The sequence below is a fragment of the Triturus cristatus genome, chromosome 2_2 (genome assembly GCF_964204655.1).
Source record: "Triturus cristatus chromosome 2_2, aTriCri1.1, whole genome shotgun sequence".
In the NCBI taxonomy this organism is placed as follows: domain Eukaryota; kingdom Metazoa; phylum Chordata; class Amphibia; order Caudata; family Salamandridae; genus Triturus; species Triturus cristatus.
The window spans coordinates 6,760,218-6,775,067 of NC_140582.1; the positions used below are offsets into that span (position 1 = coordinate 6,760,218).

Consider the following 14,850-nt stretch of genomic DNA (forward strand, 5'->3'; position numbering starts at 1 on the left):
TGTTTTGTGTCTAAAAAGTTAGGAGCTGTTGCTGACTCGGGCAAAGAAAACAGTACACCATTTTGTTATGTATTCTAGGCAACCTTGGATAAAATGTGCAGACTGAATCCAGAGAAGAATCACTGAATAATAAACATGTACACACCGTATTCCTAAACTAATGGTATGAAAAAAAATGTATTCTATGTAGCTATGCAAAGCAAAGCTAGCCTAAAACATCTAATAAGCTAAACTAAGGGAGAACAAAAGTTGGCCCAGAAGAAAAATCACTACATCCTCAGGTGCAATACACAGATGAGGATTGGAAAGAGGTGATAGCGGATTTAGACAAGGGGACACGTGAGGCCAGAATGACATTCTGCCTCTTTAAAATGATACAGAATTGGACCCTGTAAGAAAGTGCCCTCTTTTTGCCAAACTGCTGATGTACTTTGACTGAGTGTGCCCTGGGTTCCTGCCAATCAGGTACCCATGGCCTCTGTTCTTTTCCTAAACTGCATTGAGACAAAACCCAATTGGCACTCTTTGGCCACATGTCAGTCCCTTGCAAATGGTACCACAGCTACCAAGGGCACTGTGGCCAGGAAATGAGTCTCTCTCTCCCTGTGTCTCCCTCTACACTGCCTTGGCATAGGTCAGCTACTATGGTAAGGCTACAGGTGCATAAGCCCTGTACCCCTACAGTGTCTAAGCCAATTCTTAGACATTGTAAGTGCCATTAAGAGTATATGGTGCTGGGAGTTTGTCATTACGAACTTCCCAGCACCATGATGGCTTTGCTGAAAACTGGGAAGTTCAGTATCAAACTTCTCAGCAAATTAAACCCACACGGATACCAGTGTAAGATTTAATGAAAAATGCACACAGAGGGCATCTCAGAAATGCCCCCTGAAAAACAACCCAACTCTAATGTCCTGGCTGAGTGGCTGCTCGCCAGCTCTCACCACCAGACATGTTTATGGCTCCTTGGTTCGAGAGCCTGCTGCTCTCGGGGGTCTGAAACAATGCACAAACTGGGGCGAGGTGCCAAGCCTCCTCTCCCAGGATAGGCAGGGTCCACGAAGACTAAGCTTCAAAGGCTTGCTGCCTTTGTTAGCTACCCCAGCCCTTTGCTGCTTCCAGAAACTGACTCCCACCGGTTCTGACCCCCACTTTGGGCAGGAGAATCAGCGGAAAAACCAAGTGAGGAAGGGAGGTGCGCCCACCTTTGCCACCCCCACCCCTCAGGTGCGGCAGGCGAGGTGAAGCACAACTTTCAGTCCCCTCCATCTTGCAGATGGGGGGACCTAGCCAACCAGAGAGAGGCATATTACCCCCTACCACTGGAGGATGGTATGATAGGAGGTGTACCCACCTCAAGGAAGCTACCAATTGTTCACAACCTTTACTTACCTGTAATGCCCCTAAATCTAGTATTTTGGGGCAACCCCGAACCTTGTCTCCTCAAACAAGAAACAACCAGAAGAAGAAAAGAAGGCGGCCCGAAGAATCCGTGCTGAAACTAAGACGAGGAGGACGCCCACTGACTTGGCCCCAGCCCTACCGGCCTGTCCGCACCTAAAACCTGCTCCAGCAAAATCTCTGTGTGTCATGCAGCCAGCTGCCTCAAGATCCCAAAGGACCTGCCCTGCCTTCCAAACTCCTGTGAGCACCAGATTTGCTAACCCACAGACTCAGGCTCTGGTCCAAACCACCAGTCAGCACCACTCTGCACCCAACACCCATGGCCTGAGCTTGAGTGGCTCAACATCACAAGGTCACCATAGTGATCCTGACCTGTGATCTGGTAATCTATGACCTGCCTCGAATATCCAAACAACGCCTGCAGTCTCTTACTGGAGGATCCGCCTGACCGCGTCCAGAGCTGGTGAGAAAACCAAATGCCTAACAAAACCCCTGCAACCAACGTGCCACGGCCTTGAGTGGCCCAACCAACGGTGTCCAAGCATCCCCTGGCATCTCAACTTACCTCTCCAACCGGTAGTCACCTCCAGAAGATCTTTGTCCCCGAGCCTGCAAGTCTTTGTTGCAACCGGAGAATCCCCATTGAAATCAACAGCGCACCCGATGCCGAACCAGCACTCTGCACCCAGCCACCCTTGCGCCGCTGCGAGTGTACTCTGAGTGCTAACTCATATCCCCCTTTGCTCTGAGCCTAACTCCAGGAGCTTTGCTCCCACAACCTAGTTGCCTGCTTGTGGGTAGGGGTGGGCAAAGTGAAGTTGGCGTAACGCCACTACGTGCAGTTCCACGGAATTATGGAACAGGAGCCCACATCCTGCGGCCAGCCGAGGGTCCGTGTGCCCGGGACAGGGGTTCCTTGTGCCCGGGACAGGGGTTCCTTGTGCCCGGGCAGCCTCCCCGATCTCCCTGGCCTGGCCTAATTGAGAAGCAAGGACCTGCCCTGGGGCCTGGGTTTCGGGCAGGCCCTGGGGTGTGGGACACCCGTCCTGCGGCCTGCCAAGGGTCAGTCTGCCCGGGACAAGGGTCCCTGGTGCAGAGCCACCAAGCCCTGCAAGGGCTACCGTAAAGGCTCGGGCGGGCAGATGGGCGTCCTACGGTCCCAGCCATCTGAACGCGCCTTTTCACCTCAGCCATCTGGTAGCTCGCAATGTTTTCCAATGGGGTGACCAGAGGCTCATCTGCCTCCCCGATCCCAGCCAGGGCTCCAGGAGACCAGGGGAATCGGCATCTTGGGTCCCCTAGGTCACTCGGTGCGCATGGAAAGAGGGGTAGCTTTCCTCCGGATTACTAGGGGCAGGGTATGCCGGAACACCCCTCCCGTGCTGGCGGTTCTCAGTGGGGGACCAGATGGGCTAGGCCCAGACACCACCTCCCCACCGTCCGGGGGCTCCCACCTCCAGCCCGCGGCGTGGCAAAGTGCCCGGGACGGGCTCCATCGGTCCTGGGCAGTCCTTCCCCGGGTGTCCGGGCCCGAGAGCTCCTGCGGGCCTTTCAGTGCCTGAGGCCCAGCCGGGGTCCCCAAGTGCCCAGGAAGCAGAGCCCCCGAGCCCTCCAAAGGGCAGGCGGGAGCCCTCCCGCAAAGGCTCGGGGCGGACAGATGGGCATCCTTCGGGCCCGGCCATCTGGTCGCGCCTTTCCCCCCTGCCATCTGGTCTTATGCAATGTTTTCCAATGAAGCAACCAGATGTCCCGATGAGGGCTCATTTGCCTCCCCGATCCCAGCCAGGGCTCCAGGAGGGCGCGACCGCACCTAGGGTCCCTTAAGTCTTGCGATGCGCACAGGTAACCAGAAAGGGGGGGGTACCCTTCCCCCGGATTACTAGGCACCTGGTACTCCGGAACCCCTCTTGGACTAGCGGTCCTCAGCTGGCAGCCAGACAGGCCAGGACACCGTCCCCAGCCCAGGGTCCGTCCTCGGTCCTGCCGCGTGGCAGGGTGCCCGTGACGGGGTCCCATGGGCCTGGAGTGGCTGCCTCTGGGCCCAGGAGCCCAGCTGGATCCAGGGGCCCCGCGTCGGGAGCTACAGCCCAGGGCCCGCCCCCCAGCCTGCCGCTCTGCCTAGGCACAAGAGGGGGTTCAGTCGTGCCCAGGGAGCCTCCACCTGCTTGGCTCGGTTCAGGAGCTCCAGGAGCCCCGGGGAGGGCAGCCTCCCCGCCCTGGGCTCCGTCGTTGGTCCTCGGTCCTGCTGCGTGGCAGGGTTATCGGAGGGCCCGTCAGCTCCCCCTCGCAGCCCCCATGGCCGAGGCCCCGGGCCTCCAACCCCCCATGCCCCGGCAACCGCTCACACTTTTGTTGGGGCACAGAGTAACCAGATGGCCTTCCTTTAGAGCCCGGCCATCTGGTCGTGTCTTTCCCCTCGGCCATCTGGTCACACCTTTTCCCTCGGCCATCTGGTCGCACTTAATGCTTTCCTATGGGGCGAACAGAAGGCCGGGCTTCCCTGGAAGTCCCGATGAGGCTTATTTGGCTCCCTGATCCCAGCGAGGGCTTCAGGAGGTCAGGCACATTTGCGCCTTTGGTTCCCTCTGTCACCTTGTGTGCACGGATTACAAGAAAGGGGGGTAATTTTCCACCGGATTAGTAGGGAGAGGTTCAGTCAGACCTCTGTGAAGTCTGGCGATTCTGAGACAGGGGGAAGGCAGAACCGGGGCCAGCCTGCCGGGGCCCCCGGGGGCCCCAGAAGGCAGAACCCGGGCCTGCCTGCCGGGCCCCCGGGGGCCCAGGTACGCACCGGCCTCTCGGCCCCCTTCCCGATGGTCCTTTCCCCCAAGCCTGCTCAGTCAGACCTCCGTGAGGTCCAGCGATTCTGAGACAGGAGAAGGCAGCACCCGAGACCGCCCGCAGGGGCCCAGGTTTACACCTGCCTCGCAGCCTCTTCCCAATGGGCCTTTCCTCCAAGCCTGCTTGCCCCGGGAGCCGGCAGGGATGCAAAGCCGGCATCCCCCGCGCAGGGCGGCCTGCCAGGGAATGCCCCGGCCATACTGTGATCGATTGGGCACTCTCGGTCCGTTTAGGGATGAACTGCTTGGCCAGCCTCGGCTGTTTCATGCAAGGAGCTTCCACCCGCATGGACCGTCCAACTCGAGGGCCTGCTGCCTTCACCCTACCCAGCAGAGCGAAGGCTGAGCAGCCCCGGCAGCTCGTGCCCCACAGTGGTTTGACCTGAGCGGATGCCCCTCATCTGCAAGCAGCCGGGGGTCCGGGCGCAGGGGTCCACCGGTGCCCAAGGAGGCTCTCCCCGGCCTGGCTAGAGCTCGGAAGCTGGGACCAAGCATGGGGCTTGAGCTCCGTCCAGCAGGCCCCAGGGTGCAAGAGCCCACTCTCCTGGAAGCCAGCCAAGGGTCCGGGCGCTGGGGACGGGTGTCCATAGAGGCCCAGGGAGGCTCTCCCCAGCAGCTGGGACCGGGGCTTGAGCTCCATCCGGCGGGCACCGGGGTGCGGCAGCCCCCGTCCTGCAAGCCAGCAGAGGGTCCGGGCGCCGGGAATGGGGGCCCACCAGGGCCTGGGGAGGCTCTCCCCAGCCTGGCTAGGGTTCAGAAGCTGGTACCAGGCCCAGGGCTCGAGCTCCGTCCGGCATTGTCCTGGCTCAATGCCCATTTGGGCTCTAATTGCAATTGTGATGTGATGGAGATGAAGGTGGGGACACACACAGAGACACACACACACACACAGAGACACACACACACACACACACACAGAGACACACACACACACACAGACACAGAGACACACAGAGACACACAGAGACACACAGAGACACACAGAGACACACAGAGACACACAGACACACAGAGACACACAGAGACACACAGAGACACACAGAGACACACAGAGACACACAGAGACACACAGAGACACACAGACACACAGAGACACACAGAGACACAGAGACACACAGAGACACACAGAGACACACAGAGACACACAGAGACACACAGAGACACACAGAGACACACAGAGACACACAGAGACACACACACAGAGACACACACACAGAGACACACACACAGAGACACACACACAGAGACACACACACAGAGACACACACACAGACACACACACAGACACACACACAGACACACACACAGAGACACACACACACACACACACACACACACACAGAGACACAGAGACACACACACACACACACACACACACACACATTAATGAAGATGTCATGACGATGTGGCAACGTCCTGCTGTAGGGAAGTGACCTTTTAACATGGTCACCTCCACTTTTTGTCTGGTACATGATGTGATTTCGACTGTAAGTGCACTGGGTTCTTGCTAACCAGTTCCCCAGTACCAGAGCTCTTTCGACACTCTACAATTGTTCTCCCAAATTGCAAAACCTTTAGCACCCTCCAGGTCCCTAGTAAATGGGACCCTGGTATCTAGGGCCTGAGGTGCTAAAAAAGGAACCTAGAGGGAGTGGTCAAGATGGTGGACAGGTAGGAGGACTTCTCATCCTTCTGGCCCCTGCCGCCGGCCTGAACACTTCACAGCACCTAATAGTTCCATCTGATGACCATGTCCGGACCCCTGGAGTGCCGTGAGCCAGATCCTGCCACTGAAACCACGGGGGCTGACCTATTGCTCCCCTGCGGGTTCTGACTCAAAGCACTTGTGTGTGGCCCAGATGAACAAAGATGGTGACCGCGGCCCTGCCCTGGTCCTAGCGGAGGCCCGCCACGGTGGACACAAAAGACTGAGGGCTTGCTGGCTGCCCTTGAGACGCTGACCAGATTGCTCCGTCTGCCAAGGCTCAGTCTGATCAGGACTGAGGTGAGCTTGGAGAGCACACCGACGCCAGGAACGACCCGCCCTCCATGACTATGCAGCAGGCCGTCAGGCAGCCTTGTAGGAGATGGTGCGCTGCAGGTTATGAGCAGGATCCTGAGCAGTCACCCAAAGACCTGCTCTGGTGCTAGAAAATTGCACGAGACTGGAGTGAGCTAGCGCTTCCCCCACATCCAGGAGCATCACCGATGCGACATCGAAATACGGAGATTCCCTTCCAGTGGGCCTCGAGGCTTCACTAGATCGGGTTCCTAGACTAGGTCTTCCAAGAACTGAATCTGCTCCACCAGCTGATATCCTTGCTTGCCTCTAAGATTTCCAGTTGAAAGAGCATCTTGCGCAAGGCCCAAGAGAAATAACCAGTGCATTTCCGAGACCACTCACCAACATTACATCAGGACTTGGCAGCAATCACACTGCAAAAACAACTTTGATTTCTCACTTCAGGAGCCTAAAGATTAGGTACTCCTGGGGGCATACATGTCACCTTGTTTTTCACCTGGAAGGCAAAAATTGCACCAGATGCGGTACCTCGAAGACTCACGCAGACTACTAAAGCCCTTCCTAACCGCATGTGCCTTTTTTATCCTAGCCATCACTGTCCTTACCTCACGTCAGTGCCCATTTACACCTTATATCCAGAACATATAAAACTATCCAAAATAGAAAAGCAGCCTAGAAATTCCCCTTCCATCATAGATGCTAACGGGATTCTGAAACTACTATCTCAAAGGAAGTTAAGACCTTATCAGACAGCGTCATCAGGCAGATGGACACAGTTCCAAGTAACTCATTGCCCCACAAAGGAAAACGCAGGCTCCGACTCCCACTGCCCTATGGTTCAACAAACTAAAGCACATCCTCTCCATTGAATAGATAGCTCATTAAAAATTCTAATTTGAAAAGAAATCATGGGAAGATGGAAACCACAGAATTATTACCTCTCTAGACTGCAATTATATGCTTTTCTGAAGCTTTTCACCTAACCATGAAGCTTTTCAACCTGAAATGTAAGAGAGAGAACATTCCCTTAGGCCTCGACACCTACTCCATTCCATTGAAAGGTTTCTCATCACGTTTTCTTAATGAGCTAGACAATAAGCACCATATGATGTACTGACACACTTGTGATCTTTGAGGCTTAGATCACTCTCACTCTTCACTCCCTCACTTTGTTTGGGGTGGGTGTGTGGTTCATATTTGGAGGGGAGAAATTTTACAACAAGTTAAGGTATTGCATTAACCACATAAGCAAATAATGTCTGCTTAGCTCTTCATAAGCCTGACCTCACTTTTTTTATCTCTTTATTGGCATTTTATGATTTAGTTTACATATATTTAAGGGTATTCAGAGGAAGTATTAACAGTTCAAGTTTGCAAGGATACACTTTAGGCTGTTTCTATGTGTAGTTTGCATCTGAATAAAAACTACTGTAGAATAAATCAAACTCACGAGCCCTGAATCATAAGCCTGACCTTATTGTACATCATACATGACACATGTACGATTGTATGCTAAAAAGATTCTGAAGTAAAAGATTGTTACAGGTCATCCACTGCCCTTCCTTAGACAACGCACTGCAGTATATTTCATTTTCAGAAGCCATTTACAATTTTAAAAAACAAAACAAAAAAATAAAAACTTTACCTGTTGTGTTTCAATACCAACTTTACTTTTCCGTAGCTGACGGTGCAAAGCTGTGACAAAAGAAATATACATAGTAATATACAAAGAATATTGCTTTTACCTTCTACACCATTTTACAAAACTAATACCACTGCAAACATGCTCCCTGAAATAGTATGGGAAATTAGTCGCTACTGCGCACTCTATCAGAAGAAGCCCTTGCGACTTAAAGATCAAACGTCTACCTTGAGAATGTTAGGGCTAAATCCTTCTGGAACCATAGATGCTTAAAACAGCAAAGTGCACATTCGAAAGCTTTAATCGAAGGCCAAAGTGTTGCATCCCTAACTGTACAGGCGAATGGAAACAGTACTTAAGTACAAAACGTCAGGACCACAAAAACCATTACCAGATAGGCAATTCCCGGTTTTATCCTACAGCAGCCTTGATCATTCACCATCAAATACCTTCCATTAGAGAGCAATCTGAAAGTGGGATGGATCACAACAGCCAGAGAACCCTTCAGATAACAGAACAAGTTTGCTTTAGACACATTACATGCGCCATGAAGGGAGACCTCTTTGCAAACTAAGGAATGTCCCAAGGTACGCTCACATGCAGGCCCACACACAAAGACCTAATCTATATAAAGGAGCTAAGGGGCAGAAAGCAGGTCATCCCCCACTCAGTACATTATAAACAACAAGGACCTGCTCACAATGTGAACCAATAGTTTATACATCCGTATTGATGGCTATGAATATTAGACCCTCATTTGTAGCTTGCGATGCTATCGTCTAAGCTAATTTACGGTGTAGTTCACAAAAAGAGGACGAAAAACAAATTGTCTACGTGGTGTGTCAGAATGGCTATCTGTGTATACTAGTCCTATGTCTCCCCCACCCAAATATGGTGAAGTGAAAAATGGAAGAAAAAAGGAGTGAGAGGAGTGTTGGTGCCTCACGGTAGCGCCACCAAAGAGGGTTAAGCAGGATGGTACTCGCCTGCTACCTCAATTTCTCATCATCAGCTACCAACACTCCTAAAGCAAGAAATAGTGTCTGATACTAGTGATAAACTAAATAGGTGCTAGGGTGTATGTTTAAGAAAGAAAAAGAAAAAGAAACTGTGCTGGAATATGTGCACGTCTCAACCCCTTAGTGATATGTAATAATATCTAAAAGAGCTGAATCACACTGGCTTGTATACTTTATTCTCAGCTGCGTGATAGCTCATGTGTTAAAATGCCGACATGTTTCGTTACCATTGGACAACACTCACGGTAACTTCTTCAGGGCGTGGGGTCTGTTCCATTCACCCTGCACCTCAATGTTCTCGTTTAAAAACCATTCTGTGGGAGACAAAAAGAGAATATACACACACACAACAGCACAACTGGGTTGGTAACCTGTTAGAAATAGGGCGAATGTCCTATTGGTCTTATAGAACCCCCCATATGGCATATATTTACCAGGGTTTTGCCCGCGTTGGGCATACCTTTACCCTTAGGACCTTGCGGCTCTCTGTGCGCGTTCAAGGCACCGTTTGCTTCGCTCCAAACGTGAGTCTGTAATGTATAATACATGATAAAAGATACATGCTTACTCTCGTTTTTGTACTTGTATATTTTGTAATATGGATGTGTCCCCCTCCCGTTTAAAATGATGCTTCCATGTCTCCGGTAATCATTGCCTACACATTATACATCCCCTATAGAGATGCCAGTGCCCCTCCATCTCCACAACTACCTCTTTTTACATTTCAGATTCAGATCACCCCTCGTAGGCCTGTTTCGAGTCCAAATCCCCAAGATTTCCGCTTTCTAACAACACTCACCGTGCATCTGTTCGTAACTGGCGTTTACTCAGCCCAGGAACAACACGATCGTTCCACGGCGCCGTTTAAAAGCGTAATAGCGCATACCATGTGACTGTCCTACGCTGGAGAAGGAACTCGGTAGTGAAAGCGCGGCGCCATTTCGTAATGGGCAATGTAAGCTAGGCTCGCCATAGAAGTAAACTTCATAATTGATTTGCTCTAAGCCTGCCTGAACGCTTTGCGAGTTAAAACTCTTATAGTTAATCTACTTCTCATAACACCAAGGGACAGTGCTCAGTTTGATGTAGATATAACTGAAGTCCGCTGGTAAGAGAGCTCGGTAGTGAAAGCGGGGCGCCATTTTGTAGTGGGCATAACCTGCTAGACTCGCCATGAGAATAGACATAATTATTGATCTACTCTAAGCCTGCCTGACCGCTTCACGAGTTAAGTCTCTTTTAGTTGATCTACTGTTCGTTCTACCAATAAACAGTGCTCTGTTTAATGTAAACAAAACTTGGTGTAGTGCAGCGGATGATGGCCATGTTACAATGGGGAGTGTCTTATTATCATAATCTGCACTCATTGGCATACTTATTTTGCTGAATTTCCCAAGTGATGTATTTCCTGGGTTGTTCCTATAAGTATATATCCGAGTCTGCTTGTCTCACCGATAAGGATGATGTATACAGAACTTCAATGTTAAGTAGTTGGCAACTGCGGTCAGTGGTCCTAGGTTGAAAATACCAAAGTAGCGTTCCCTAATGCTACATATTTACTCATTAAACTGATGGTGTAACCTCAATGGCCAAAGGTTCAGATGATAAATTATGCAGTCACCTTGCCCCATTCTATAAGGTCATTAAGTCCCGTTTGATCCACTCCCTCTTGGTAAATCCATCGTGCTTCCCTATTGCTTAGTCTGGATTCAATACTGTATTGATCCCCTGTAACTCTCTCAAGAACTACCCAGCGCACTTCTTGCGCCGTATGTTTTAACGCTTGAAAATGTTGCACCAGTTTGGTGCTCAATTTTCCTGCACGGAGTGTGCTTAGGTGTTCCTGTATTCTTATTTTTACCTTTCTGGTGGTAAGGCCGATGTAGTGGAGCTCACAGGGGCATGTCAATCTGTATATTACATGTGAGGTGTTACAATTGCTAAATTTATTTAGAAACCAGATCTTGTTGTTTTTAAGAGTGACACTTTTGGTTTGTGATGTAAGTGCGCAAACCGAGCAATTGCCACAAGGGTAATGCCCAGAGGGGATGTTGGTTTCACGTGGACTTGTTTTGGGTCTGGTGTGGACCAGTCGGTCCCGGATATTCGCAGACCTTTTGAATGCGAAACGAGGAGGAGGCATCTGCATGTTGGTGGTACTAAGCAGATGCCAGTGCCTCCGGATAATTTGCCTGATTTTTGTGGACAGTGGTCCAAAGGTAGTGACCACTGGGATGCAATCTCCTTTCTCTTTTTTGGTTTTCTCCAACAAGGCTGCGCGTGGAGTGTTAAGTGCTCGTTTTTTAGCCTGTCTTATGACCTTCCTGGGGTACGCCCGGTCCTGTAGTTTACTGGCCAAGATGTCAGATTGTGCAGAGTACTCCTGTGCGGTGGAGCAGTTTCTACGGTATCTAAGAAACTGTCCCACAGGCAAGTTGTCCCGAAGGGCCCTCGGGTGGTAGGAGCTGTAATGCAAAAGAGAATTTTTGTCCGTTGGTTTATGGTGAACCGTGGTCACCAACCTGTCGCCCTCTGATAGGATGTCTAAATCCAAATAGACTGCTCTGGTTTTACTCACTTCCCAGGTGAATTTTAAGCACTCATCCAAACCATTGAGCCAGGCCAAAAAATCATTTAGTTCTGTTTCGGTCCCTTCCCAAATACAGAGTATATCATCTATATATCTCTTCCAGAGGACAATGTTCCTCTGGAAGAGATTAGTGTCGGTATCGATGTAGTAGGCTTCGAACTGGCCTACATAAATGCAGGCCAGACTAGGGGCGAATGTAGCCCCCATCGAAGTCCCCGACACTTGGAGATATATCTGATCTTTGCATAAAAAGAAATTTTGGGTCAACGCAATTTCTATGCATTGAAGGACAAACGTTTGGGGGCAATCATAGAACCATTCAGAGTCCCTCAGGGCACGCGCCGCTGCCACCAGCGTGGCTTCCTGAGGGATGCTGGTATACAGCGATTCTATGTCAATGGTGACTAGAAATTGGTTAGTTGGATTATACAAGACATCCTCCAGTATTCTCAACACGTCCGTGGTGTCCTGGACATATGAGGGTTGCGTGATGACGCATTCCCTGAGAAAAAAGTCTGCAAACTGGGATAGAGGTTCTAGTAACGACTGGATCCCGGAGACTATCGGTCGTCCGGGCGGGGGCTGTTGTTTTTTGTGAATTTTTGGTACGATATAGAATGCCGGCATCCTGGGTTTTGTATTAATCAGGAATTCGGCTTCCCTATACGTAATCCATTTCTTTTCTTTAGCCTCAGTTACCAGTTGGACAATGGTCGCCTGCAAGTCATTAGTTGGGTCCCGCGCTAAAGGTCTGTAGTTGCAGCGGTTCCCCAAAAGCCTAGCCACCTCTGTGTCGTAGTCAAGTGTATCCATCACTACGACCGCCCCGCCCTTATCGGCTGGCTTGATGGTGATTGTTTGGTTGTTTTGTAGGCTCGTCAATGCCTGCCAATCTCTAGAACTCATATTGCTGTGATCCACAGTCTGCATATTTTGTTCAATTTTGCCAATCTCTTGTAAGATCTTTTGTTCAAATACCACAGTCTCCGGACCTGTTGTATTGCCAGGAGGGCAAAACTGGGAAGGGCGCCGCAAATTAGTACAGAAGTTGGATACGTCCTCTTTTTCTTTACCGGCAAAGTACTTTTTAAGTTTTATCTTCCTCATTAACCCGTACAGTTCTGCCCGGAGTTGGAACCCATCATGACTTGGGGTAGGGACAAATCCCAACCCCTTGTTAAGTATAGCGGATTCCGCCTCTGTAAGGGGGTGATGGGAGAGATTGACTACAATGTTGTTAACCTTCGTGATTATAGGGGTGTTCTGCCTCTGCTGCGGGTGATCCTGGGGGAGAAGGCCTGCCAGGTTGAGTTCGGGTTCTGCCGAGCCCAGTTTTGCCCTCCTGGCAATACAACAGGTCCGGAGACTGTGGTATTTGAACAAAAGATCTTACAAGAGATTGGCAAAATTGAACAAAATATGCAGACTGTGGATCACAGCAATATGAGTTCTAGAGATTGGCAGGCATTGACGAGCCTACAAAACAACCAAACAATCACCATCAAGCCAGCCGATAAGGGCGGGGCGGTCGTAGTGATGGATACACTTGACTACGACACAGAGGTGGCTAGGCTTTTGGGGAACCGCTGCAACTACAGACCTTTAGCGCGGGACCCAACTAATGACTTGCAGGCGACCATTGTCCAACTGGTAACTGAGGCTAAAGAAAAGAAATGGATTACGTATAGGGAAGCCGAATTCCTGATTAATACAAAACCCAGGATGCCGGCATTCTATATCGTACCAAAAATTCACAAAAAACAACAGCCCCCGCCCGGACGACCGATAGTCTCCGGGATCCAGTCGTTACTAGAACCTCTATCCCAGTTTGCAGACTTTTTTCTCAGGGAATGCGTCATCACGCAACCCTCATATGTCCAGGACACCACGGACGTGTTGAGAATACTGGAGGATGTCTTGTATAATCCAACTAACCAATTTCTAGTCACCATTGACATAGAATCGCTGTATACCAGCATCCCTCAGGAAGCCACGCTGGTGGCAGCGGCGCGTGCCCTGAGGGACTCTGAATGGTTCTATGATTGCCCCCAAACGTTTGTCCTTCAATGCATAGAAATTGCGTTGACCCAAAATTTCTTTTTATGCAAAGATCAGATATATCTCCAAGTGTCGGGGACTTCGATGGGGGCTACATTCGCCCCTAGTCTGGCCTGCATTTATGTAGGCCAGTTCGAAGCCTACTACATCGATACCGACACTAATCTCTTCCAGAGGAACATTGTCCTCTGGAAGAGATATATAGATGATATACTCTGTATTTGGGAAGGGACCGAAACAGAACTAAATGATTTTTTGGCCTGGCTCAATGGTTTGGATGAGTGCTTAAAATTCACCTGGGAAGTGAGTAAAACCAGAGCAGTCTATTTGGATTTAGACATCCTATCAGAGGGCGACAGGTTGGTGACCACGGTTCACCATAAACCAACGGACAAAAATTCTCTTTTGCATTACAGCTCCTACCACCCGAGGGCCCTTCGGGACAACTTGCCTGTGGGACAGTTTCTTAGATACCGTAGAAACTGCTCCACCGCACAGGAGTACTCTGCACAATCTGACATCTTGGCCAGTAAACTACAGGACCGGGCGTACCCCAGGAAGGTCATAAGACAGGCTAAAAAACGAGCACTTAACACTCCACGCGCAGCCTTGTTGGAGAAAACCAAAAAAGAGAAAGGAGATTGCATCCCAGTGGTCACTACCTTTGGACCACTGTCCACAAAAATCAGGCAAATTATCCGGAGGCACTGGCATCTGCTTAGTACCACCAACATGCAGATGCCTCCTCCTCGTTTCGCATTCAAAAGGTCTGCGAATATCCGGGACCGACTGGTCCACACCAGACCCAAAACAAGTCCACGTGAAACCAACATCCCCTCTGGGCATTACCCTTGTGGCAATTGCTCGGTTTGCGCACTTACATCACAAACCAAAAGTGTCACTCTTAAAAACAACAAGATCTGGTTTCTAAATAAATTTAGCAATTGTAACACCTCACATGTAATATACAGATTGACATGCCCCTGTGAGCTCCACTACATCGGCCTTACCACCAGAAAGGTAAAAATAAGAATACAGGAACACCTAAGCACACTCCGTGCAGGAAAATTGAGCACCAAACTGGTGCAACATTTTCAAGCGTTAAAACATACGGCGCAAGAAGTGCGCTGGGTAGTTCTTGAGAGAGTTACAGGGGATCAATACAGTATTGAATCCAGACTAAGCAATAGGGAAGCACGATGGATTTACCAAGAGGGAGTGGATCAAACGGGACTTAATGACCTTATAGAATGGGGCAAGGTGACTGCATAATT

At 50.3% G+C, this 14,850-nt stretch overlaps 1 protein-coding gene across 6 annotated transcripts in view; it reads right to left on the reverse strand.

The window, feature by feature from the left end:
• ERCC3 (ERCC excision repair 3, TFIIH core complex helicase subunit) overlaps window positions 1-14,850 on the reverse strand; it is a 1,429,399-nt gene that overhangs the window by 1,288,147 nt on the left and 126,402 nt on the right. For all 6 annotated transcript variants that reach the window (XM_085640927.1, XM_085640925.1, XM_085640926.1 and 3 more), the window contains one exon: window positions 7,913-7,962. In XM_085640927.1, the coding sequence (XP_085497053.1) occupies window positions 7,913-7,962 (50 nt within the window). The remainder of the gene's footprint in view (window positions 1-7,912; window positions 7,963-14,850) is intronic.